This window comes from Sapajus apella, unplaced genomic scaffold (assembly GCF_009761245.1).
Source record: "Sapajus apella isolate SASKATOON/1434 unplaced genomic scaffold, GSC_monkey_1.0 scaffold39, whole genome shotgun sequence".
Lineage (NCBI taxonomy): Eukaryota > Metazoa > Chordata > Mammalia > Primates > Cebidae > Sapajus > Sapajus apella.
Genome location: NW_022436979.1, coordinates 532,460 through 557,394, shown reverse-complemented (window position 1 = coordinate 557,394; position 24,935 = coordinate 532,460). Strand labels below are relative to the sequence as shown.

Sequence of the window (24,935 nt, the reverse complement as noted above, 5' to 3'; positions counted from 1 at the left end):
CTTGACTTTTATAAAATTCACTAGCAGAAAAAATGTCTTTAATAACAAGGAGGAGGTGAGGTGAGTGAAGATTTGGAATAATACCAATTCGTTATGCATCCTCGTATATTAGGATAATGTTAAATTGGAATCACACAGAATCAATCGAATGATAATCTATATTAAGTGTGTATAGGGGAAAAACAAGAATCTCACATTATGATAAAGTTTTGAGAAACTAAGGAAACAATTGTAAGTGTAATTTTGATGTTAATTTAGGAAAATATCCTGGGAATTAATGTGGTAAAGCCTGCTATTGTGAATGCTTTTTAAAATTCTTGAGAGCTAAGAGGAATAACAAGATACTTTATCAATGATTCTCAGTCTTCAATATGGAAAACTAACACATTATATGGGGTATTTTATTATCTCAATTACTTTTTCTTACTTACCTTAGTAATTAGGTATGAAATGAGTATGCATAAATTGATTATTGGTGAGTCCACGGGAGCCTTAGTTGAGTACAGTAATTTTTAAACCAGTCTAAACAAAGTTTAAGAAAACATTTACTGTATTAAAATATTTATTACACACACAAACACACATTGTTAACTTCATTCCATATGTGCTTTCTAGTTAGGGACTCCTAGCTGTAACTATTAATATATACTAGTATTAATGACTAGTTTACATTTAAATAATTTAAATAATAAAAAGTAGTAGATCCAACGAAAGTGCCAGAATGTATGTCATGTAGTCTTTTCTTATGATGACAAATTTTATTTTAGTTGTTTTTGGTGTTATGCCAGCATGTTTTTGGTGTATATACACAAACATTTAAAATATTCTGAGTAACTGAATGGTTTGTCAACAGAAATAAATAAATACCTTTATCTTAGAGCATTCTTGGGTTTTGTAGCAATAATTGTAGAATTGATTAAAAGTCCCCATAGCAAAATTTTACTCTGTTTCATTTAAAAAGCAGCATTCTCCCAAAGTGCCAATTTTTGTATAGCCATGTGAAGATTTACTCTCTGAGATCTTGTGATGCATAGCAGAAATAATTTGATAAATGCTACCTAAGCTGGTAAAAGAGCTTATGGAGTTTCTCTAATGCTTAGAAGTGTTTTGCTAAACTGTTGGCCAACATTTCATTACTTTAATTGCTAGAAGTTACAGAAGTTCTCAGGATAACTGAGAGGGTGTGCTAGTGACATGATACAACTTTGTTTTTATGTACTCTTTTAGTTCAATAAGTAATTTTATTTAAAGATAACCATTAATTTAAAAACATTTTTAAAATATTTCATCTTATAAAGAATGTTTTCCTGAAATTCTTAAGCTCATTGTATATATATATATGTGTGTATATATACTGTATATACACATATATATATACAGCTGCTCTCTATATAGCTGCTATACACACATATATAATTCGTGTACATATATATTTTTAAAATTCATGACTATATACATAATTCATGACTATATGTATTTTCTAAATTCATTAATTTTCTAAAATCATGACAATTAAGCAATACAAAATGAACATGGTTGTAATTGGTAGTATTATTTATTCTAAGTACTCCTGAAAAAGTGAGCAGAAGGAATATTAAATTGGAATTTCAGTTACCTTACATGTTAAGAATGTGTTTTCATAACAGTATGTCTACTTTCACTTATTCTAAAAAGTAAATTATTTATTAGTTTCTATTTCGTTGAAAACCCTGTTGTGTAAGATAAGGGAAAGATAAAGAAAACTAACATTTATTCAGCTCCACCTATAGTTTAGGCACATAAAATTTTTATTACTCTAATAGCCCTGTGGAAGTATAAATATTCCCATTTTATGGCTAAGGACTAAAGTTTATTTATAACTAATAACTTCACATTATGAAATGAATACATGAATAAACTGGCATTTCAAATGAAACTCTTTGATTTCTGTCTCCAAATAGTTTAATTCTATTTTCAGAAACAGCAGCATAATTATATAAAAAATGCCTTGGAATCATCACTGCAACTTATTGGAAAGTCTTATTCAGTATGGAATAACATCTTATTCAGTATGGAATAACAACATCAACATACAATAACTAGTTTATGCAGTATTTTTTCTTAGGAATGCAATTAAAATTAATGACATTTTTGGAGGTTATGTATATATTTAATTAACAGGAAGAGATATCAATGTGTAGTGCACAAGGGATTAATTCATTATTTGAAAATATATGGTTTTTCTATTAAATGAAATAAATGTGGAAGATTTGGAATTGCAAATATTAGAAATTTCTATGGATGAAATCAACCTAATAAAATTTTAAAAGTATAACCATTCTGTGAGAGCCCACATGACCAATCAAGTATTGAGAAGAAGAGTGCATGAGTGCAGTGGCTTACTTAAAAACCGTTAGAGGTCTGGCTTATTGTAAAACTTCAGGGCACCATTGAAAGCGCAATTCAAGTAGATGGTCCCTGGTGGACTTGTGCAGTATGCAGCCTGTGCAGCCATATGCTGCCAACTTAAAGATTCATTCACAAAGCTCCATATGTTCAGTTTCTTTTCAGTTTTCACTCTACATTATCCATATTTACTTGACAGCCAAAAACAAATATTTCTTAGAAATTTCTTGGAAATGACTACTTTCAAGTATAGAATCGTATTTTATATTGTAGTAACTGTTGTAAACACATGGTATTTTTACCTTTATTTATCCCAATTATGTTTCATTTAGTTCAGAATTTCATGGGTAAATAAAAATGTGTTGTTACTGTTGTATTGAAAATTACCAATTCTTTCTGCAGTGACTCCAATGTAGGGGTTTGGGTCTTTAAATTCAGAATGCAGAACAATAAACAATTTTACTTTAAAATCAAATAACATCTGGAAATTTAACTTTTTTTTAATTCTCCTTGTCTCATATTAGCTCAGAACAATTAATAAAAATTGATTAAATTAAATTTTGCATTTTATTGATTTGTGATTCTCATACAGTTTTTAAGCACATAGTGGAAGAATTTAGCGGGCCAGGCGCGGTGGCTCACGCCTGTAATCCCAGCACTTTGGAAGGCCGAGGCGGGTGGATCATGAGGTCAAGAGATGGAGACCATCCTGGTCAACATGGTGAAACCCCAACTCTACTAAAAATACAAAAAAATTAGCTGGGCATGGTGGCGCCTGCCTGTAATCCCAGCTACTCAGGAGGCTGAGGCAGGAGAATTGCCTGAACCCAGGAGGCAGAGGTTGCGGTGAGCCGAAATCGCGCCATTGCACTCCAGCCTGGGTAACAAGAGGGAAACTCCGTCTCAAAAAAAAAAAAAAAAAAAAAAAGAGAAAAGAAAAGAAGAATTTAGCATAAACTTAAAAAACACTTGGTAGTAAACAAAGTAGGGGAAATAAATCTGATGAGTTGAATCCTTGTCTATAACCTATGTTAACCTATTTGTTCAAACTCTATGTAGAGGTAATAGTCTGATTCTGTCCAAACTTAAATGCAATTAGTTGGATTACTATTATTTTATCTAGATCAGTTCTTTGCAAGTAAGTTTAAATAATAGATGAAATCTAATTTAAGTGCTCTAAGAATGCCTAAAGGCCAGACTTACAGAGCTGACTTATAAATAATAAGAAAATGGTTTAAAATCAAATATTATATGTACTTGGACAGTCCAATTGGTCATGATTTTTCTTGAAATTGTAAAATGTTCCCTTACACAGAGCTTGTAGCATTGGTAGTCAGACTTATTCTGTGAGGTTGGTAATCAAAAAACAGATCAAACCTACGCAGATTTTCAGGTACAGACACAAAAGTACCAGAATGTTCAGGTAAACATTAGAAATATTATTTCTACCTTACATTAACTAGCCAATTGTAACTAGAAGAACTGTTTTTGAAATAATATTGAAACTCCAGCTGGACTCTTTCTTTGTAATTCTCAGATGTCATATTTGGAGGGCTGTAAAATCTTAAATGTCTATATAAAAAACTATGCAATTTGATTCCTAATTATTTAATATAAAAGACTCATGAGATTGTCAGGAATAACCACGGGATCAATTGGACACATTTCAAAATGAAATAGAACAATATGGTAATTATACAAGATTTTCAAACACACTTCTTTTTCATTACAGTTTAGAATCTGTGAGATGAAACATTTTAGATTCCGCAAGATGAAGCCACATATTAAACTACAAAGTATATTTTAAGCACCTATCACATTCTTTATTCTACTTTGTTGCATATAATTTAATAATTGAATATTTTGAATTCAATGTATTATATGATTTTTAAATCATTTAAATTGATTATACTTTGCATTTTACCTAAAAAGTTGCACCACAGGACACTAAGAACTAGCTTATTATTTTGCAGTTTTAATATTTTATAATGCCACTTTTATGTAGCAAGCATTAGCAGCAAGTTTTTAGAATATGAATATAAAATCCATTAAACTGCTTTCAGACAAGACTATATATATTTTATATTATATATGTATATGATTATATACAATTATCACTCATTGTCCAATTGGGATTGATCTCAGGACCATTGGTGAACACCAAAATCAAATTACTTAAATCTCTTCTATAAAATGGCAAAGTATTGACATATAACCTATGCATATCCTCTTACATACTTTAAATCATCTCTAGATTTTTATTTTTTGAAAATTTTCCATTAACAGTGCAGAACTCATAGATATGAAGACCCAAGAGTAAATATAAGAGTAATCATATAAGGCAAACTATATTGTGACTCTTTAGAATTTTACATTTCTCTGCAAATGCCCTCCTTCAAGTGGTTGAGTTTGAAAATAAGCAAAGACTATTTCCAAATTGGTTGAAATGTCTTCAGCTTATTTAATGGCTTATCAGAAATATTATGTTCCATTTCTAAGTTGCATATATGGATGAAACTAAAAATAACAATATCTGTTAACATTATGCAGTATTAAAATTTATAATAGGGTCTCTAACATAACTGGAAAGAAACATTAATTTTTTCATAGATTACTTTTGTTATGCAAAGCTATTTATCTATATCATAGAAACTTTTAAATGAGGGAAAATATAAGTTAATCGCTTCAACAGTAGTCAATTCATTGAATTTACATTGCTGTTAGAGTTGGTTGACATTTTAAAAGTAAGTGATAAGAAGTATTTTTCGTCATATAAATATGTTTTATACTTTAAAAAAATCCAAACGAGGCATTCCTAGGAAAACCATGGTGATCTGTTGACAATTGGGAAAGCAGTACGAGTGACCTCTCTTTATAGCTAGCTATCAGATAGATGATTGATTGATTGATAGACACATACTATATGAAGGTGTTTTCATAAGTAAACAAATTAATATGTAATATGTGTTTTCTAAGGCACACAAACACTAACTAAAGTTTGGTAACATAGAAACTATACTTTCTTTGTTTAATTACAATCCTTGAAGCAACATTTTTAATGTCATTGCAGACCCACCTTGCCAGACGGAGCTCAGCAATATTCAGAAGCGTCAAGGGGTAAAAAAGCTCCTAGGTGAGTAATAGATCATTCTTCTGAATGCTTTATTGCTTACATAAATAACCCCAGGGAAACAGCAACATAAAATCAATATTAATCCAACAAAGATAGACTGCACTAAATTTCAGCAACAAAATTTATGAACTTTTTGAAAGCCATTAAATTTACTTTTATTACCTTACTTATTGAAAGATATTATGTCTGTTTTATTACCCTAATATAATGTTCATTTTGAAAGTTATTAAGTAAAAAGAAGGATTTAAGCAACACTAAAGTTATAACCTCAGCAGAAAATTCAGTTCTATGTTTAAGATTTAAGAATTGGTGACAAATATGTATATGTATACATGTTATTTAAACCAAGTACTTTTATAAATTGGGTGAAAAGAAACTTTGAGTACCTCAGGTAAATTTGAGCAGACTTGCTGGCATTTTTCATTAGTATTTTTTTACTACCGTACTTTTAATAAGTAAATATATACATATGTAGATAGATATTTTAAATTTTATTCAAAGCCTTGAAATATTTGAATGTTTGGCTGTAAACAGATCATTAAACTATTTTATAAGAGTTTTATTTCTTATAATCATACAATTTTTAAACAAACTGTTTTTGGAATAGCTTTAAATTTATAAAAACAGTTACAAAAGTACATAGCTTCCAAACGATCTTCACCCAGCTTACCCTAAATATAACATCTTGCATGTGCCAAATAACAATGGAACATTTGTAAAAATTTAAGAAATTAGCATTGCTATAATCCTATAAGTAAGCTTCAGACTTCATTTTGATGTCACCAGTTTTGCCACTGATCTTTTTCTATTTTAGAATCCAAAGCATGACACCACACATGCAATATTTATTTTCATGTATATTAACACACTTGTGTATTTAGTGGCACATAACTCTAATGTTTCTGGATCTGATTAATCTGGTACTTGTTGTTCCTTTATATGTGTACAGCCTCTTTCAGGAGCTCTTGTAAAGCTGGCCTGGTGGTGACGAAATCTCTGAGTACTTGCATGTTCACAAAGGATTTTATTTTTCCTTCACTTATGAAGCTTAGTTTGGCCGGTTAGGAGATTCTGGGTTGAAAGTTCTTTTCTTTAAGGATGTTGAATATCGGCCCCCACTGTCTTCTGGCTTGTAGAATTTTGCTGAGAGGTATGCTGTGAGTCTGATGGGCTTCCCTTTGTGGGTAACCCGACCTTTCTCTCTGGCTGCCCTTAGTATTTCCTCCTTCATTTCAGCCCTGGTGAATCTGACGATTATGTGCCTTGGGGTTGTTCTTCTTTATGAATATCTTTGTGGTGTTCTCTGTATTTCCTGGACTTGAATGTTTGCCTGCCTTGCTAGGTTGGGGAAGTTTTCCTGGATAGTATCCTGAAGAGTGTTTTCCAGCTTGGATTCATTCTCTTCGTCGCATTCAGGTATGCCTACCAAACGTAGATTAGGTCTTTTCACATAGTCCCACATTTCTTGGAGACGTTGTTCATTCCTTTTTACCCTTTTTTCTCCATTCTTGCCTTCCCGTTTTATTTCATTGAGTTGATCTTCGACCTCTGATATCCTTTCTTCTGCTTGGTCAATTCGGCTGTTGATACTTGTGCATGCTTCGTGAAGTTCTCGTGTTGTGTTTTTCAGCTCCATCAATTCACTTATATTCCTTTCTATTTTGTCCATTCTCGTTAGCATTTTGTCAAATCTTTTTTCAAGACTCTTAGTTTCTTTGCATTTGGTTAGAACATGTTCTTTTAGTTCACAGAAGTTTCTTACTACCCACCTTCTGAAGTCTGATTCTGTCATTTCATCACACTCGTTCTCCATCCAACCTTGTTCCCTTGCTGGTGAGGAGTTGTGATCCCTTGTAGGAGGAGAGGTGTTCTGGTTTCGGGTGTTTTCATCCTTTTTGTGCTTGTTTCTTCCCATCTTTAAGGATTTCTCCACCTGTTGTCTTTGTAGTTTCTGGCTTTCATATTGGGTCTCGGAGTGTACGTTCTGTTTGTTGATGATGAGGTTATTTCTGTTTTTTGGTTTTCCTTCTGACAGCCTGGCCCCTCTGCTGTAGGTCTGCTGAGGTCCACTCCAGGCCCTGCTTGCCTGGGGTTCACCTGCAGCAGCTGCTGAACAGTAAGGGTTGTTACCAGTTTTCTTCTGCTATCTTTGTCCCAGAAGGATACCCACCAAGTGTCAATCTGATCTCTCCTTTATGAGGTGGCTCTTTGGATATATAGGTGCCAGGAAGCTTCTTGAGGAGATGGTCTCATTATAGAAGCTCAAATGCTGAGCTGTGAGCTCCATTGTTCATTCAGAGCTGCTGGGCAGGTACGTTTAGGTCTGCTGCAGCAGAACTTATAAACTGCTTTTTGTTCACAGGTGCTATGTCCCAGGGATTTAGGGCATTATGGGTTTCCGTTATGCTGCTGCCTTCTTTTTTTTCCTTCAGAGCTGCCCTGCCCAGCAAGGAGGCAGCCTAGTCACTGTCTGCCTGTAGAGGCTTTGCTGAGCTGTTGTGTGCTCCGCCCAGCTGCTGAGTGAACTTCCCTGCAGTCCTGTTTATATGGGTGTAGTTTATATGGGTGTAGCTGCCTTGGCAATGGTGGCTCGCCTCTGTTAAGGCAGAGTCTCTCTGTAGTGGTGGGTTGCCTTGGCAATGATGGGCTGCCTCGGCAATGGTGGGTTGCCTTGGCAACGGTGGGCTGTCTCAGCATTGGCCAACTACCTCTGTCGTGGCAGGCTGCCTCGGTAATGGCAGACGCCCCTCCCCCACAGAGCTGGACTGTCCCGGGTTCAGCTGCGCTTGCTGTGAGCCATTGAGAGTTTATCTCAATCCAGAGAGTTTCTGATTGCTGTTCTTTTGCGGGAGTGTGACCAACTGAGCCTGATCGCCTGGCTCCCTGCCTCAGAGCCTCCTTTTTTTTTTTTTTTTTAAGTTGATGTTCCAGTCGCCTGTTGAAGAGGCGCCCCGGTGTGTGTTTTTTCCTGTGTGACAACTCACTGTGCTGGCTTAAACAGTGGCACTGAGATTCATGGTGCTTTTTTTGCCCTGGAATCTACTGTACTGGTTCCTTGCTCCATCCCCTTTTTAAACAGACAAAGGGGCGACTTCCCATGGCTCCAATCGCCAGCCAAAAGGGCACCCGGACCAGTGTATTTTGTACGGTGAACCACTGCTCCTGGGCGCCAACAAAGCAGCTGCACGGGGCAAAGCAGCGGCGCCGTCTGGCACAGCCACTTTGGCCGAAACAGCCGTGCTGGTGACCGGTAGAGCTCCCCTGCCTGGCAATTTCCTAGTTTGTGGGCAATAAAAATGCGGCATCCACTCACCCTCTGTGCTTTCACTGGGAGCTGCAATCCTGAGCTGTACCTAAATGGCCATCTTGGATCGATCTCTCCAAGAGGATTTTTTATATTACTTGCAAATCCTTGGTTCAGTGCCCATTATACAAAATTAAAAGTTTAATGTTTTGTAATAAAACATTTTTAAGTGTGAAAATTACCCAGGATAAATGCTACAATATGTCATATTCCTTTTAACTCTGTTACAAGATGCATGAGATATCACAGCTCACAGATGAAAATAATACATTCTGACTGATCACAGTTGCTCACTGTAATCCCAACACTTTAGGATGCCAAGGTGGGCAGATCACCTGAAGTCAGGAGTTCAAGACCAGCCTAGCCAACATGACAAAACCCCAACTCTACTAAAAATACAAAATTCAGCCTGGCATGGTGGCATATGCCTATAATCCCAGCTGCTAAGGAGCCTGAGGCAGGAGAATTGCTTGAACCCAGGAGATGGAGGTTGCAGTGAGTCGAGTTGGCGCCACTGCACTCCAGCGTGGGCGACAAGCAAGACTCCGTCTCAAAAAAATAAAAAAAATAAAAAACAAAGATTTTAGCCATGTACCATGGAGAAAGCCATTGAAATTAAACTTACAAATATTTTCTACTTAATGTCTATTAGTAACAAAAATTTATTAAAATCCAGGTTTTGATTATTTGAAGCTATAAAAAAAATTGTGCCCATTTGGTAATAGTTATCTTCATCCTTCTTTCATAATATAAATGAAAATTATTACAGAGAACAGGAAAGGCTTTAAGCATCTCTTCTAATTTGGGTGGGATATGAGTATGCATCTGAAATTGATCACTTGTTACAGAGGATTTTGGTGCCACATGTCCTGATTTGTAGTTGCAGTCTTTGTATGTAAAAGAGAATACTCTGAAGAATTATGCTGAAACTGTAGACATCAACCAACTTTGCTGGCATAAATTATCAATTATGGTCATACTAATTATACATCCTAACATTTGTTTGTCAAATGTGTCAAATCTCAGTAGTTGTAAAAGATGTAGATGTAACAACGTTGAATATTTTCCTTATTTTTTTCTGGCCTTCAATCCAGAGAAAGTGTTCTGAAGTTAGTGATATTCTGTATATCTCATTGAAAGATTAGCAGTACAGATATTTTGAATAAATTATAGTTTTTAAAGTAAGTTAATAATCTATGTATAACCATTTGCAAAGTTTTTGAGATAGTGAAATTATTATCCCATATGGTTACAACACTAAGTAATTTTGTCTTTTATCCGTTTACTTTTTTTTTTTTTTAATTTCACCAAAGAACTATTTTGCTTCTGGTCACAGAAAAAAAAATAGTCAAAAAATAAAAGAAAATATTCTTATCTGCTAGAACTTAAATTCTTTTGTTGGAGTACTTACTAAAGAACATGACATCACTTTTAAATTACTAATTAAGCATTTATCATGAGCATTGTGCCATAGAGTATATTATATTTTATATATATAAAAATAGTGTCTAGCTAGGGGTAATGGCTCATGCCTATAATCCCAGCATTTTTGGAGGCCAAGGTAGACAGATCACCTGAAGTCAGGGTTCAAGATCAGTCCTGAAAACATAGTGAAACCCCGTCTCTACTAAAAACACAAAAATTAGTCAGGTGTCGTGGTGCACACCTACAATCTCAGCCACTCAGGATGCTGAGGTAGGAGAATCGCTTGAACCTGGGAGGTGGAGGTTGCAGTGAGCTGAGATAGCACCACTGCACTCCAGCCTGGGTGATAGAGCAAGGATCAGTCTCAATAAATAATAAATAAATAAAAATAAGTGTCTATCTGTTCTACCATTCCCAATAGACTGTGTTCCCACTAGACTGTGGGTTTGAGATTTGTTTACACAACAATGCAAATGAAGAGAACCTAAATATTTCTAACCATAGATGATATCACAATGTAGTGTTGAACACATTCAGTGACAGTCAACACACACACAAAAACACTCACATACAATGCAAGAAGTAATCAGAAATCTTTCACTTGAAAAAAACTCTTTAAATTGTGGGCCACATTTAAGTCAAGTCCTAAAATGGAAGAGAGAAGAGACAGATTCTAGTTGAGTTAATGTGTAAAGAGATAAACAGCATTGAATTTGGAAAAACAGATAGCTTGATTTGGAAAGAGCTTGGCATATAGGAATGAACCTTTGGGGAAATGAAAGTAGAAAGTTGGCAGAGATGAAAGCAGATGGTGAGAGGTCTGCCATGCTAAGTGGTCTGGGTGATTTAATATAAGCATGGCGCCAATCAGATTTTAATTCTGTATTGTGCCTGTGAAACACAACACATAGTGTGGGAACTAGTGAGATAGTAATTTGCTTAACAAAGGAGATGAATCCATGAACCATAAGCAGCTTATTATGGCAACAATGACAGAAAAGACTTCCCTGATTTCTTCTAAGGCATCACTGGTATCTATCCTAGAATATAGTGAACACTCCATATGTGTGTCATTGACACGTTAATGCATATGGGGTGCCTGTCAAAAGGAGCACAGCTTATGCATAAACTGTATGTGTGTGTTTGTATGTCTATGTGTTGTTTCCACAGGACAGTATATCCCCCTGTGTGATGAAGACGGTTATTACAAGCCAACGCAATGCCATGGCAGTGTTGGGCAGTGCTGGTGTGTTGACAGATACGGAAATGAAGTCATGGGATCCAGAATAAATGGTGTTGCAGATTGTGGTAAGGAGAGGGTTACTTATTTCATAATTTTCCAAGCACAGAATTGCTTTAGAGCCTCATTCATTTGTTCAAGAATTTAATGCGGACTTACTCTATGCAAAGACTATAGAATATATATATAGGGTGGAGGGAGTGACAAAAAGACTTGTTTCCAGTATGTTAAAAACTTGGATAGATAATTAGTGGCCATTGCATAATTTAGATTTTCTAGAGAGATTAATTAAAAGCTGGGTTGCTTTCCTGCTTCAGATTCAGAAAGCTGTTTCCATACTTCTTTTCCTCTCAGGTAAAGCAGCCCTTTTTCATTCTTCCTACTGTATGTCAAAAAACCCTATTTATCATATTCAGATGACTCCCTTTTGTCTGTATACCTCTGGAGATGGTGACTTAGGGAATATGTGGGTTCACTAGCCAAAGAAAAACAAAACTTTTTAAAGTAAATATCCATAAATTACAGCTATATGAGCATGTTTCCCAGTGCTTGAGTGACGAAAATGTAGTTTGTTTAAAGGGAATTATAGTTAACAGTCTAATTCTTTTTTAGAAACATGCATTTATGTATGTATTTAAAATAAAATGTAACAATTAGTTGAACATCACATGCATGCATTTAAAAGTTTCCATTTTGGTACCATTTGTACTTCATAAAACATTTTCCTAGAAGGCAAGTGCCAATTATGTTTGTATTATAGACAGTTTTTATGACAAAAGCCACTTTGTTATACACACACACACACACACACACACACACATACATCAGGAATTAATTTATTGTGTTTCAATTAATATAGATGAGCTAAAATGAGAATAAAGTCTTGCATTTTAGAAATATTTAGATGTATTTTTCAAGCAATTTTTAGACTAATAAACCAAGACTTCAGTCTTGCATTTTAGAAATATTTAGATATATTCTTCAAGCAATTTTTAGTCTAATAAACCAACCCTATTAAGGAAAAGATGATGAACAATAAAAGTAACTCATTTAATCTTTAAATCCCTACTCTGAATTTGTTTGTTCATAACACTTTTAATAGCTTAGCTTTGGTTTGCTGACCTGGCCAATGTGATAAGATTTAAGTAGGAAGAAGGAGTATTTTCAATAGCTGTCTTACATAAATTTTACATGCAGGGAACATGTCTTTGTAATATATACTGTAAAGTAGTTGCATTATTAATTACTTCAGTTGTTTGATGACAATGATGGATAAATAACTTTTTTATATTATAAAAAAAATTATACAGAGATGAGTTCCTTAAGTGAACAAGAATGTTGTCTTTGAAACATGGACATCTAAGTTTTCTTAACATTTTGTAACTAATACAGTAGATGAAGTTGGAGAATAGAAACAATATTTTCTTCAGTTAAGATGAAGATTTTAGTGTGTTGTCTTGAGAGATCCACCAATTTATAAACCTTGAATTACATCAAATAGGATTTGTTGTAATTAGCTACCAAAGAATTATAAAAATAAAATATTAGCAAGAGTAGAAAATAAACGCATTCTAGCATTTGAGGAGTTGAAAAGTCAATACACAGTGAGTGCTAAGATGTATGTGCATTATTCCCTCCACAAATATTAATAGTTATTTTAAAAATATTTTGTAAAATAGTAGTTTTCTGTTGCTGTAGTAATTAATTCCCACTTAGTGGCTTAAACAACACAAATTTATTATCCTACAGTTTTGTACATCAGAAGTTCAACCAGGTCTCACTAAGCTCAACATGAAGATGTCAGCAGGGTGGTGCTCCTGTCGAGGTTTTAGAGGAAACACTGTTTCTTTGCCCTTTCCACTTATAGGGGGCTCGCATTCCTGGGCTTATGGACCCTTTCCTCTAACCTTAAGCTGACAATATTGCATCTCTGATCATTCTTCTGCAGTCATAGCTCCTTCCCAAAATATCTGGAAAACATTCTTTGTTTTTAAGAACCTAAGTGACTATTTGGACCCACCTGGGTAATTCAGGATAATCTCTCCAATTCAAGCTCCTTTACTCACCCACATTTGCAAAGCCCCTCTTTCATGTAAGGTAACGTATGTATAGGTTCTGGAGATTAGGAAATGGACATCTTTGGTGGGGCAATTATTCTGCCACACTTGCAGAAGAAATTTTAAATTCTTTGTAAAATGGACAGTCTGACATAAATTTCTGTAAAAACTGGGCTGAGATCAATATTACTGGACTGGAAATCTTGCATAACACACCTCAATAATGATTCTGCTTTTAGCAAATACATTTTAAGAAATGATAGGTTTTAACATGTGATAATTTTCCAGATAATGGATCTTTAATTGTCTTTATAAATATGTTAGAAAACAAATTACGTTTTACAAAATATTCTTAATTTTCTTAAGGATTTCATCTCTCAGAAATTAACTCACTAATCAGTCAAATAAGGGTTATGTTTACTTTCACTTTTTTTAAGCGATAGATTTCGAGATCTCTGGAGATTTTGCTAGTGGAGATTTTCGTGAATGGACTGATGAGGAGGATGATGAAGACAATATTATGAATGATGAAGATGAAATTGAAGATGATGATGAAGATGAAGGGGATGATGATGATGGTGGTGATGACCATGATGGATACATTTGATTGATGACAGCTGAAATATATAAATTCTACATTTCTAATATTTACAAAATTGATAGCCTATTTAAAATTATCTTCTTGCCCCATAACAAAATGATTCTAAACCTCACATATATTTTGTATAATTATTTGAAAAATTACAGCTAAAGTTGTAGAACTTTATGTTTAAATAATAATCATTTGCTTTGAGTTTTCATATTCCTTATATAAAAAGAAAATACGTATGCTGTCTAGCCAGACAAAATAAAGTTTTGAAGTTATTATCATAAATTTTTCGTGAGACCAAACTTTGTAAATCTTCCATAAGCAAAATGACAACCAGTGCTTGGGATCATAGTGTTCATTTTTTGAAAGATAATTCTAAGAGAAATTTAAAACAAATAACTTATTAATGACCTGGGTCCTGAGGATTTAAGAAAAATATGCATGACTTAAATTGCAATTCCAAAGTAGCATCTTGCTAGACCTAGTTGAGTCAAGATAACAGAGAGATACCACATGGCAAGAAAAACAAAGTGACAATTGTAGAGTTCGCCTTTGTGTTTAAATTAATAGTGGTGATTTTAACTCTGATATTGTTCTGGATCTAACAGGACATTTTACAAAATGACAAGCATGGAAAAACCATGGATTCTGAAAGTTAAAAATTTAGTTGTTCTTTCCAATGTGTATTTTAATTTGGATGGCAGTCTCATGCAGATTTTTAAAAATATTCTTTAATAACATGATTTGTTTGCCTTTCTAGATTTCTTTATCTTTCTGGCCAGCAACTTAGGGTGGAGAATTTAAATTAGGAAGACAAAGGGAAAAGATTCATTTAAACCATATTTTTACAAAATTTGTTATTTGCCCAAGGTCAACTTTTAAATTTTTAATTTTCATTTTATTTCCCATTTTAGATAAAAAATTTGCATTTAATCTTAGAATTATATATTTTTTGTTAGTAGTGCCGAAACTTAGCGAACGTATTGTATGGTGCCTTGCAAAAATAGAAAGATTTTAGCATGCATACCAATATAGTATATTAGGCAATATATAAGCACACCTAATTAACAGATTAATATCAGTAAAGGTACTGCTGCTGGAATGAAGAAAAATGGGATATGTTTCTTTCTTTTTTTCTATTGTTACATAATTGCCATGTGGACTTGTTTATGATTATTGTGTAAAGTAGCATTTAACATTTAACTGTAGCAAAAATTACTTTAACCACTGTATTTAAGTTAGCATGTTAATTAATTCTGTAGACATTTGGCACACAATCACTCTTAAGTATATCAGACCAATGGTTTTGTGCCCATAATAAAAATGGAAAAACTTGTTGAATGTTACATATTGGTATCTTTAATTTCAACAGTGGATAAACTGGTTTCCCAGTATACAATTCATTGAAAGCAAAATTGATGAATTATCTCCATTTAATTTATGCACACTCAATACAAAATTTAATGTTGACTTTATGTAATATTTAAAGTATAATGCATTTTCTTTTTTTTACTGTTTATGTACAGTTTACAAAATAAAGAATCTTGTAACCAAATTAAACTGTTTCTCAATGGTTTTTCCGGAGTACGCATGGTAGCATGAAGGCTTCTTAAGCTATTCCTTGATTTTTAAAATAAATGCATTGCTAACTAGCTAGGGGAGCTTCCTGAATATTAGAATTTCAAAATTACGGTTCTTGGAATATTGAATATTATTTTTCAATGTATGTTAAAAACGTATTTTTATTGTTGGCGGTTTGTTTTAATTTGTTTCGTCTGTCATAATATTGTAAAATGGATCATATTTTTGTCAAGGCTGTATTTTAAAACCCATTTTTATGGACTCATACTTAACATATTTGGCTAAATTTCTATAGCAACAGCATTTTGAAGAGTTGTCAGATAGCCTTGTCTATTTAACAAATGTATATAAATATAACTGTTTGGTTGAGAAGAGACAAAATCAAATTCTATACAGAGGTTTAGCAAATGAATTTAAAATAACAAATATAGTAATGTTGAAATTAAGCTATTTTTTAAAGAAGTATCTCTGAGACTCCCAAGAAAGCAACCAACTCAACAGCAGATAGAAAATTAAAAAATATTACACTATAAAACTTTATGTAAATTATTTGTATACAACATATATTTTTATGTGTGCATTTTAAAATTCTATTGGTAATGTATATTAGGTCTTTTCATTATCATTTAATTCATTTTAAATATTTTGACACAATACAATTATACCTATACATTTATCACCCAAAACATAAATATTGGATAGCTACTGTAAAGCAGACAGTATTCTAGACACTAGAGATTCATTAATTAACAAAATAACTATGAAGAGTAAAGACAAAATACATTTAATTCCTAGCCCTTAATACAACATAGTTATAATCTCCATTGGAATAAATCAAAGGTGGATATTTACTAGACTTAATTTGAATAAATAATGAGGTATTTTGAACCTCCAACAAGAGTCCTTGATACAAACACAAAATCTTAACATTTTAATTAAAAAGAAACCAAATACCTCAAAGGTTAGTTCTTTCTTAAATTAAAATCTGATTCATAGGTAAAAAATCATACTATTGAGCCTATAATAGTGTCTTATCTTTCTCATCTGTGTTATTTAGGAAACACACATGCAACTCAAAAATTACAAGACATTCTGAATCACAGCAAATTGAAAAATTAAACATTAGATAAAATGAGAAGAAGAAACATTCAAATAAAATAGCACGTGTTCCTTATATGCCAAAATCTAGTACACAAACGAATGATGCTGTGTTACTATACATATTCAGGATGGTAATGCTGCCTAATACTATTGGGGGAAAAAAAGCTAAGTTTATAATAAACATAAAACATTTTAATATTGATCAAAATGATATGTGGCCTAATTCAAACTCTGTATTTCTTTTAGTCATTTAATAGAAAAAAAAACATAAAACCAAAATATCAAAATTATGAGCAAAAATTTTCTAATTAATAAAACAGCTGCCAAAAGTACTTTATTCTGTGTATACATTTTTACAGTATTTTTATTTTAAATGAAACTAAAGATTTGAAAATTGTCTCATAAGCATTGATCCTTATAGGCTGGTTGTAGCTTATTTAGAGCAGATTTACAGAATTGCATGAATAAATACACGTTTTATAACAAACATTTTGATGATCTGTTTTATATAAAATTGATGAAGACTTGGCTTTATGCAACAGAATATGAAGGGCTCCATACACAGTTGACCTTAGATATTCCTAATAGCTGGGGGGAAAGTGGAGAAATATGAAGTGCTTCATACACAGCCTAAATTTTAGAGATTTTTGATAGCTTGGAGGAAAGTGGAGAATGAGCCAAACCGAACACAGTCATTATCAGCAATGTGCTGGCTCTACCCGATACAAGTGTGCACACATGCACACACAAACGTGTCATGCACGATTCACCCAGTGTTTTCTTTGAATTTAAAAAATTCAGTACATTGCTTCACATTTATTTCCCTTATCTTTTGTTCATAATGAATAAAATGTGCTAGATCATATCATACATTGTTCAGATGAAATAAGAAAAATTTAAAATCTAGAATATTTAAAGTGGCATTGAGATGTAAATAAATGATCATATTAGCTTCTTGATGCATATTCTATTTGACATTATTTTAAACCTAATAGCTGACATTAAGGTTAATATAATGGAGACATTTTCATTATCTCTAGTACACATTTTTATAGAAAATAATATCAACTGTTTAATTTTGTGTTTTAAAAATATTTGCATCAAATAGAACATTTTAAGCTTTCACTGTATGCGATATATATGTCATCCCTCCTGAGGCAAGACAAATCCGAATAGTCCTTTTTTTTTTTTTTTTGAGACGGAGTTTCACTCATGTTACCCAGGCTGGAGTGCAATGGCACGATCTCGGCTCACTGCAACCTCCGCCTCCTGGGTTCAGGCAATTCTCCTGCCTCAGCCTCCTGAGTAGCTGGGATTACAGGCACACGCCACCATGCCCAGCTAATTTTTTGTATTTTTAGTAGAGACGGGGTTTCACCATGTTGACCAGGATGGTCTCGATCTCTTGGCCTCATGATCCACCTGCCTCGGCCTCCCAAAGTGCTGGGATTATAGGCTTGAGCCACCGCGCCCGGCCCGAATAGTCCTTTTGAATAGTAATTATTTTCTCTCCTCAACTGTATATGAATGTCTGCTGTCATTATTCTAGTTAATATCTCTACTTAATTTCCCAATTTCTCATTAAAAGATTAGTAAGTAAAATTAAGATAAATGAATATATGGTTCCACTTGATTTAAAATGGCATAGTAAACCATTGTAGGTGAAAAGGCTTTTTAAAATCACAAAAATCAATAAACACCATCACATCTGTATTCAACTCTTTCAAAGACATCCTTGGGTAATACATTTTTAATATATTTTAGACGATCCAAGATGGCCGTTTAGGAACAGCTCAGGATTGCAGCGCTCAGTGAAAGCGCAGAGGGTGAGTGGACGCCGCGTTTTTATTGCCCACAGACTAGGAAATTCCCGGGCGGAGGAACTCCACAGTCACCAGCGCGGCTGTTTCGGCCAGCGCTGCTGTGCCGGCCGGCACCGCTGCTTTGCCCCATGCGGCTGCTTTGTCGGTGCCCCGGAGCAGCAGTTCTCTATACAAAATACACCGGTCCGGGTGCCCTTTTGGCTGGTGATTGGAGCCATGGGAAGTCACCCATTTGCCGGTTCAAAAAGGGGCTTGAGCAGAGAACCAGGACAGTAGATTCCAGGGCCAAAAAAAAAAAAGCGCCACAAACCTCAGTGCCGCTGTTTAAGCCAGTGCAGTGAGTGGCTGCAGGGGAAAACAAACAGACCCCGGCGCCTCTTCAACAGGCGACTGGAACACCAACTTAAAAAAGGCTCTGAGGCAGGGAGCCAGGTGATCGGGCTCAGCTGGCCCCACCCCCACAAAAGAACAGCAACCAGAAACTCTGGATTGAGAGTTTCACAGCAAGCGCAGCTGAACCCGGGACAGTCCAGCTCTGTGGAGGAGTGGCATCTGCCATTAGCGAGGCAGCCCGCCACGACGGAGGTAGTCAGCCAATGCTGTGGCAGCCCGCCGTTGCCAAGGCAACCCACCATTGCTTAGGCAGCCTGCCATTGCCAAGGCAACCCGCCACTGCAGAGAGACTCCGCCTCAACAGAGGCGGGCCACCATCGCCAAAGCAGTTCTAACTACACCCATACAAACAGGACTGCTGGGAAGTTCACTCGGCAGCGGGGTGGAGCCCACAGCAGCTCAGCAAAGCCTCTATAGGCCAACAGTGATTAGGCTGCCTCCTTGCTGGGCTGGGCAGGACTGAAGGAAAAAAAAAAAAGAAGGCGGCAGCATAACGGAAACTCATAAATAAAGCCCTAAATCCCTGGGACAGAGCACCTGGGAACAAAAAGCAGTTTATGAGTCCTGCTGCAGCAAACCTAAAAGTACCTGCCCAGCAGCTCTGAATGAACAACAACAGAGCTCACAGCTCACCATTTGAGCTCCTATAAAGAAGAGACCATCTCCTCAAGCAGCTCCCTGACCGCTATATATCCAAAGAGACACCTCATAAAAGAAGGATCAGATCAACACTAGGCGGGTATTCATCTGGGACAAAGATAGCAGAAGAAGAAAACTGGCAACAACACTTACTGTTCAGCTGCTGCTGCAGGTGAACCCAAGGGGCCAGACTGTCAGAAGGAAAACCAAGAAACAGAAATAACCTCATCATCAACAAACAGAACGTCAATTTGAAAGATTTGAGACCCAATCTGAAAGCCAGCAACTACAAAGACAACAGGTGGAGAAATCCTTAAAGATGGGAAGAAACCAGCGCAAAAAGGATGAAAACACCCGAAACCAGAACACCTCTCCTCCTACAAGGGATCACAACTCCTCACCAGCAAGGGAACAAGGTTGGATGGAGAACGAGTGTGATGAAATGACAGAATCAGACTTCAGAAGGTGGGTAGTAAGAAACTTCTGTGAACTTAAAGAACATGTTTTAACCAAATGCAAAGAAACTAAGAACCTTGAAAAAAGATTTGACAAAATGCTAACGAGAATGGACAAAATAGAAAGGAATATAAGTGAATTGATGGAGCTGAAAAATGCAACACGAGAACTTCGTGAAGCATGCACAAGTATCAACAGCCGGATGGACCAAGCAGAAGAAAGGATATCAGAGGTCGAAGATCAACTCAATGAAATAAAATGGGAAGGCAATAATAGAGAAAAAAGGGTAAAAAGGAATGAACAAAGTATCCAAGAAATGTGGGACTATGTGAAAAGACCTAATCTACATTTGATAGGCGTACCTGAATGCAACGAAGAGAATGAATCCAAGCTGGAAAATACTCTTCAGGATATTATCCAGGAAAACTTCCCCAACCTAGCAAGGTAGGCAAATATTCAAGTCCAGGAAATACAGAGAACACCACAAAGATATTCGTCAAGAGGAGCAACACAAAGGCACATAATCGTCAGATTCACCAGGGTCGAAATGAAGGAGAAAATACTAAGGGCAGTCAGAGAGAAAGGTCGGGTTACCCATAAAGGGAAGCCCATCAGACTCACAGCAGATCTCTCAGCAGAAACCCTACAAGCCAGAAGAGAGTGGGGGCCAATATTCAACATCCTTAAAGAAAAGAACTTTCAACCCAGAATCTCCTATCCAGCCACACTAAGCTTCATAAGTGAAGGAAAAATAAAATCCTTTGTGAACATGCAAGTACTCAGAGATTTCGTCACTATCAGGCCAGCTCTACAAGAGCTCCTGAAAGAGGCTCTACACATATAAAGGAACAACAAGTACCAGCTCAAATAAAGGGCAAAACACCCAGTTAGAACCAAAATGGCAGTATCAAATTCACACATAACAATATTAACCCTAAATGTAAATGGACTAAATGCCCCAATCAGAAGACACAGACTGGCAAATTGGATAAAAAGACAAAACCCATCGGTGTGCTGTATCCAGGAAACCCATCTCACATGCAAGGATACACAAAGGCTCAAAATAAAGGGATAGAGGAAGATTTACCAAGCAAATGGAGAGCAAAAAAAGCAGGAGCTGCAATTCACATCTCTGATAAATTAGACTTTAAAGCAACAAAAATCATAAGAGACAAAGAGGGACATTACATAATGGTAAAAGGATCAATGCAACAAGAAGAGCTAACGATCCTAAATATTTACGCACCCAATACAGGAGCACCCAGATACATAAGGCAAGTTCTTAATGACTTACAAAGAGACATAGACTCCCACACAATAATAGTGGGAGACTTTAACACCCCATTGTCAGCATTAGACAGATCAACCAGGCAGAAAATTAACAAGGATATCCAGGACTTGAACTCAGACCTGGACCAAGCAAACCTAATAGACATTTACAGAACTCTCCACCCCAAATCCACAGAGTATACATTCTTCTCAGCACCACATCACACCTACTCTATAATTGACCACATAATTGGGAGTAAATCACTCCTCAGCAAATGCAAAAGAACGGAAATCATAACAAACAGTCTCTCAGACCACAGTGCAATCAAGTTAGAACTCAGAATTCAAAAACTAACTCAGAACCGCACAGCTTCATGGAAACTGAACAACTTGCTCTTGAATGTTGACTGGATAAACAATGAAATGAAGGCAGAAATAAAGATGTTCTTCGAAACCAACGAGAATGAAGACACAACATACCAGAATCTCTGGGACACCTTTAAAGCAGTCTCTAGAGGATAATATATAGCAATAAGTGCCCACATGAGAAGCAAGGAGAGATCAAAAATTGACACCCTATCGTCAAAACTGAAAGAGCTAGAGAAGGAAGATCAAAAAACCTCAAAGTCTAGCAGAAGACAAGAAAGAGCTAAGATCAGAGCAGAACTGAAGGAGATAGAGACATATAAAACCCTTCAAAAAATCAATAAATCCAGGAGCTGGTTTTTTGAAAAGATCTACAAAATAGACAAACCACTAGCCAGATTAATAAAAAAGAAAAGAGAGAATAACCAAATTGATGCAATAAAAAATGATAAAGGGGATATCACCACAGATTCCACAGAAATTCAAACCATCATCAGATTATTACAAACAACTGTATGCACACAAATTAATAAACCTGGAAGAAATGGATAAATTCCTGGACACTTGCCTCCTGCCAAGGCTAAACCAGGAAGAAGCCGAAACCCTGGTCAGACCCATAACAAGGTCTGAAGTTGAGGCAGCAATTAACAGCTTATCATCCAAAAAAAGCCCAGGTCCAGATGGGTTCACAGCTGAATTCTACCAGACGTACAAAGAGGAGCTGGTACCATTTCTTCTGAAACTATTCCAAACAATACAAAAAGAGGGAATTCTTCCCAAATCATTTTATGAGACCAACATCATCCTGATTCCAAAACCTGGCAGAGACTCAACCAGAAAATAAAACTTGAGGCCAATATCCATGATGAACATAGATGCAAAAATCTTCAGTAAAATACTGACAAGCTGACTGCAACAGCACATCAAAAAGCTTATCCACCATGATCAAGTAGGCTTCATCCCGGGGATACAAGGCTGGTTCAACATACGCAAGTCTATAAACGTAATTCACCACATAAACAGAACCAAAGACAAAAACCGCATGATTATCTCAATTGATGCAGAGAAGGCCTTTGACAAAATTCAACAGCCCTTTATGCTAAAAACCCTCAATAAGCTAGGTATCGATGGAACGTATCTCAAAATAATAAAAGCTATTTATGACAAACCAACAGCCAATATCATACTGAATGGGCAAAAACTGGAAGCATTCCCCTTGAAATGTGGCACCAGACAAGGATGCCCTCTCTCACCACTGCTATTCAATATAGTATTAGAAGTTCTAGGCAGAGCAATCAGGCAAGAAAAAGAAATAAAATTCATTCAAATAGGAAAGGAGGAAGTCAAATTGTCTCTATTTGCAGACTACAAGATTGTATATCTAGAAGACCCCATTGTCTCAGCCTCAAACCTCCTGAAACTGATAAGCAAGTTCAGCAAAGTCTCAGGATACAAAATCAATGTGCAAAAATCACATGCATTCCTATACACCAATAACAGACGTAAAGAGAGCCAAATCAAGAACAAACTTCCATTCACAATTGCCACAAGGAGAATAAAATACCTAGGAATACAACTAACAAGGAATGTAAAGGACCTCTTCAAGGAGAACTACAAGCCACTGCTCAACGAAATAAGAGAGGACACAAACAGATGAAGAAACATTCCATGTTCATAGTTAGGAAGAATCAATATCATTAAAATGGCCATACTGCCCAAAGTAATTTACAGATTCAATGCTATCCCCATCAAGCTACCAATGACCTTCTTCGCAGAACTGAAAAAAACCACCTTAAACTTCATATGGAACCAAAAGAGAGCCCACATAGCCAAGTCAATTCTAAGCAAAAAGAACAAAGCAGAGGGCATCACACTACCAGACTTCAAAATATACTACAAGGCTACAGTAATCAAAACAGCATGGTACTGGTACCAAAACAGAGATATAGACCAATGGAACAGAACAGAGGTCTTGGAGGCAACACAACATATCTACAACCATTTGGTCTTTAACAAACCAGACAAAAACAAGCAATGGGAAAAGGATTCCCTGTTCAATAAATGGTGTTGGGAAAGCTGGCTAGCCATGTGCAGAAAGCAGAAACTGGACCCCTTCCTGACACCTTACACTAAAATTAACTCCAGATGGATTAAAGACTTAAACATAAGACCTAACACCATAAAAACCCTAGAAGAAAGTCTAGGCAAAACCATTCAGACATAGGTGTAGGCAAGGACTTCATGACCAAAACACCAAAAGCATTGACAACAAAAGCCAAAATAGACAAATGGGACCTAATCAAACTCCACAGCTTCTGCACAGCAAAAGAAACAGTCATTAGAGTGAATCGGCAACCAACAGAATGGGAAAAAATTTTTGCAGTTTACCCATCTGACAAAGGGCTGATATCCAGAATTTACAAAGAACTAAAACAGATTTAAAAGAAAAAAACCAACAAGCCAATTCAAAAGTGGGCAAAGGATATGAACAGACACTTTACAAAAGAAGACATACGTGAGGCCAACAAACATATGAAAAAATGCTCATCATCACTGGTCATCAGAGAAATGCAAATCAAAACTACATTGAGATACCATCTCACGCCAGTTAGCATGGCGATCATTAAAAAATCTGGAGACAACAGATGCTGGAGAGGATGTGGAGAAATAGGAACAGTTTTACACTGTTGGTGGGAGTCTAAATTAGTTCAACCATTGTGGAAGACAGTGTGGTGATTCCTTAAGGACATAGAAATAGAAATTCCATTTGACCCAGCAATCCCATTACTGGGTATATATCCAAAGGATTACAAATCGTTCTACTATAAGGACACGTGCACACGAATGTTCATTGCAGCACTGTTTACAATAGCAAAGACCTGGAACCAACCCAAATGCCCAGCGATGATAGACTGGATAGGGAAAATGTGGCACATATACACCATGGAATATTATGCAGCCATCAAAAACGATGAGTTTGGGTCCTTTGTAAGGACATGGGTGAACCTGGAAACCATCATTCTCAGCAAACTGACAAAAGAGCAGATGATCAAACACCGCACGTTCTCACTCATACGCGGTTGTTGAGCAATTGGAACACATGGACACAGGGAGGGGAGCACTACACACTGGGGTCAGTTGGGGGGAAATAGGGGAGGGACGGTGGGGGGTGGG

General features: G+C 35.8%; 1 protein-coding gene across 6 annotated transcripts in view; it reads left to right on the top strand.

The window, feature by feature from the left end:
- Nucleotides 1-15,688, top strand: part of SPOCK3 (SPARC (osteonectin), cwcv and kazal like domains proteoglycan 3) — a 539,501-nt gene extending 523,813 nt beyond the window's left edge. For 5 of the 6 annotated variants that reach the window (XM_032298605.1, XM_032298609.1, XM_032298608.1 and 2 more), the window contains 3 exons: nt 5,456-5,518; nt 11,418-11,555; nt 13,982-15,688. In XM_032298605.1, coding sequence (XP_032154496.1) covers nt 5,456-5,518; nt 11,418-11,555; nt 13,982-14,151 — 371 coding nt within the window. In that variant the 3' untranslated portion in view covers nt 14,152-15,688. The remainder of the gene's footprint in view (nt 1-5,455; nt 5,519-11,417; nt 11,556-13,981) is intronic. The other variant, XM_032298606.1, reaches the window with a different exon arrangement.
- Nucleotides 15,689-24,935: the final 9,247 nt, after the last annotated feature.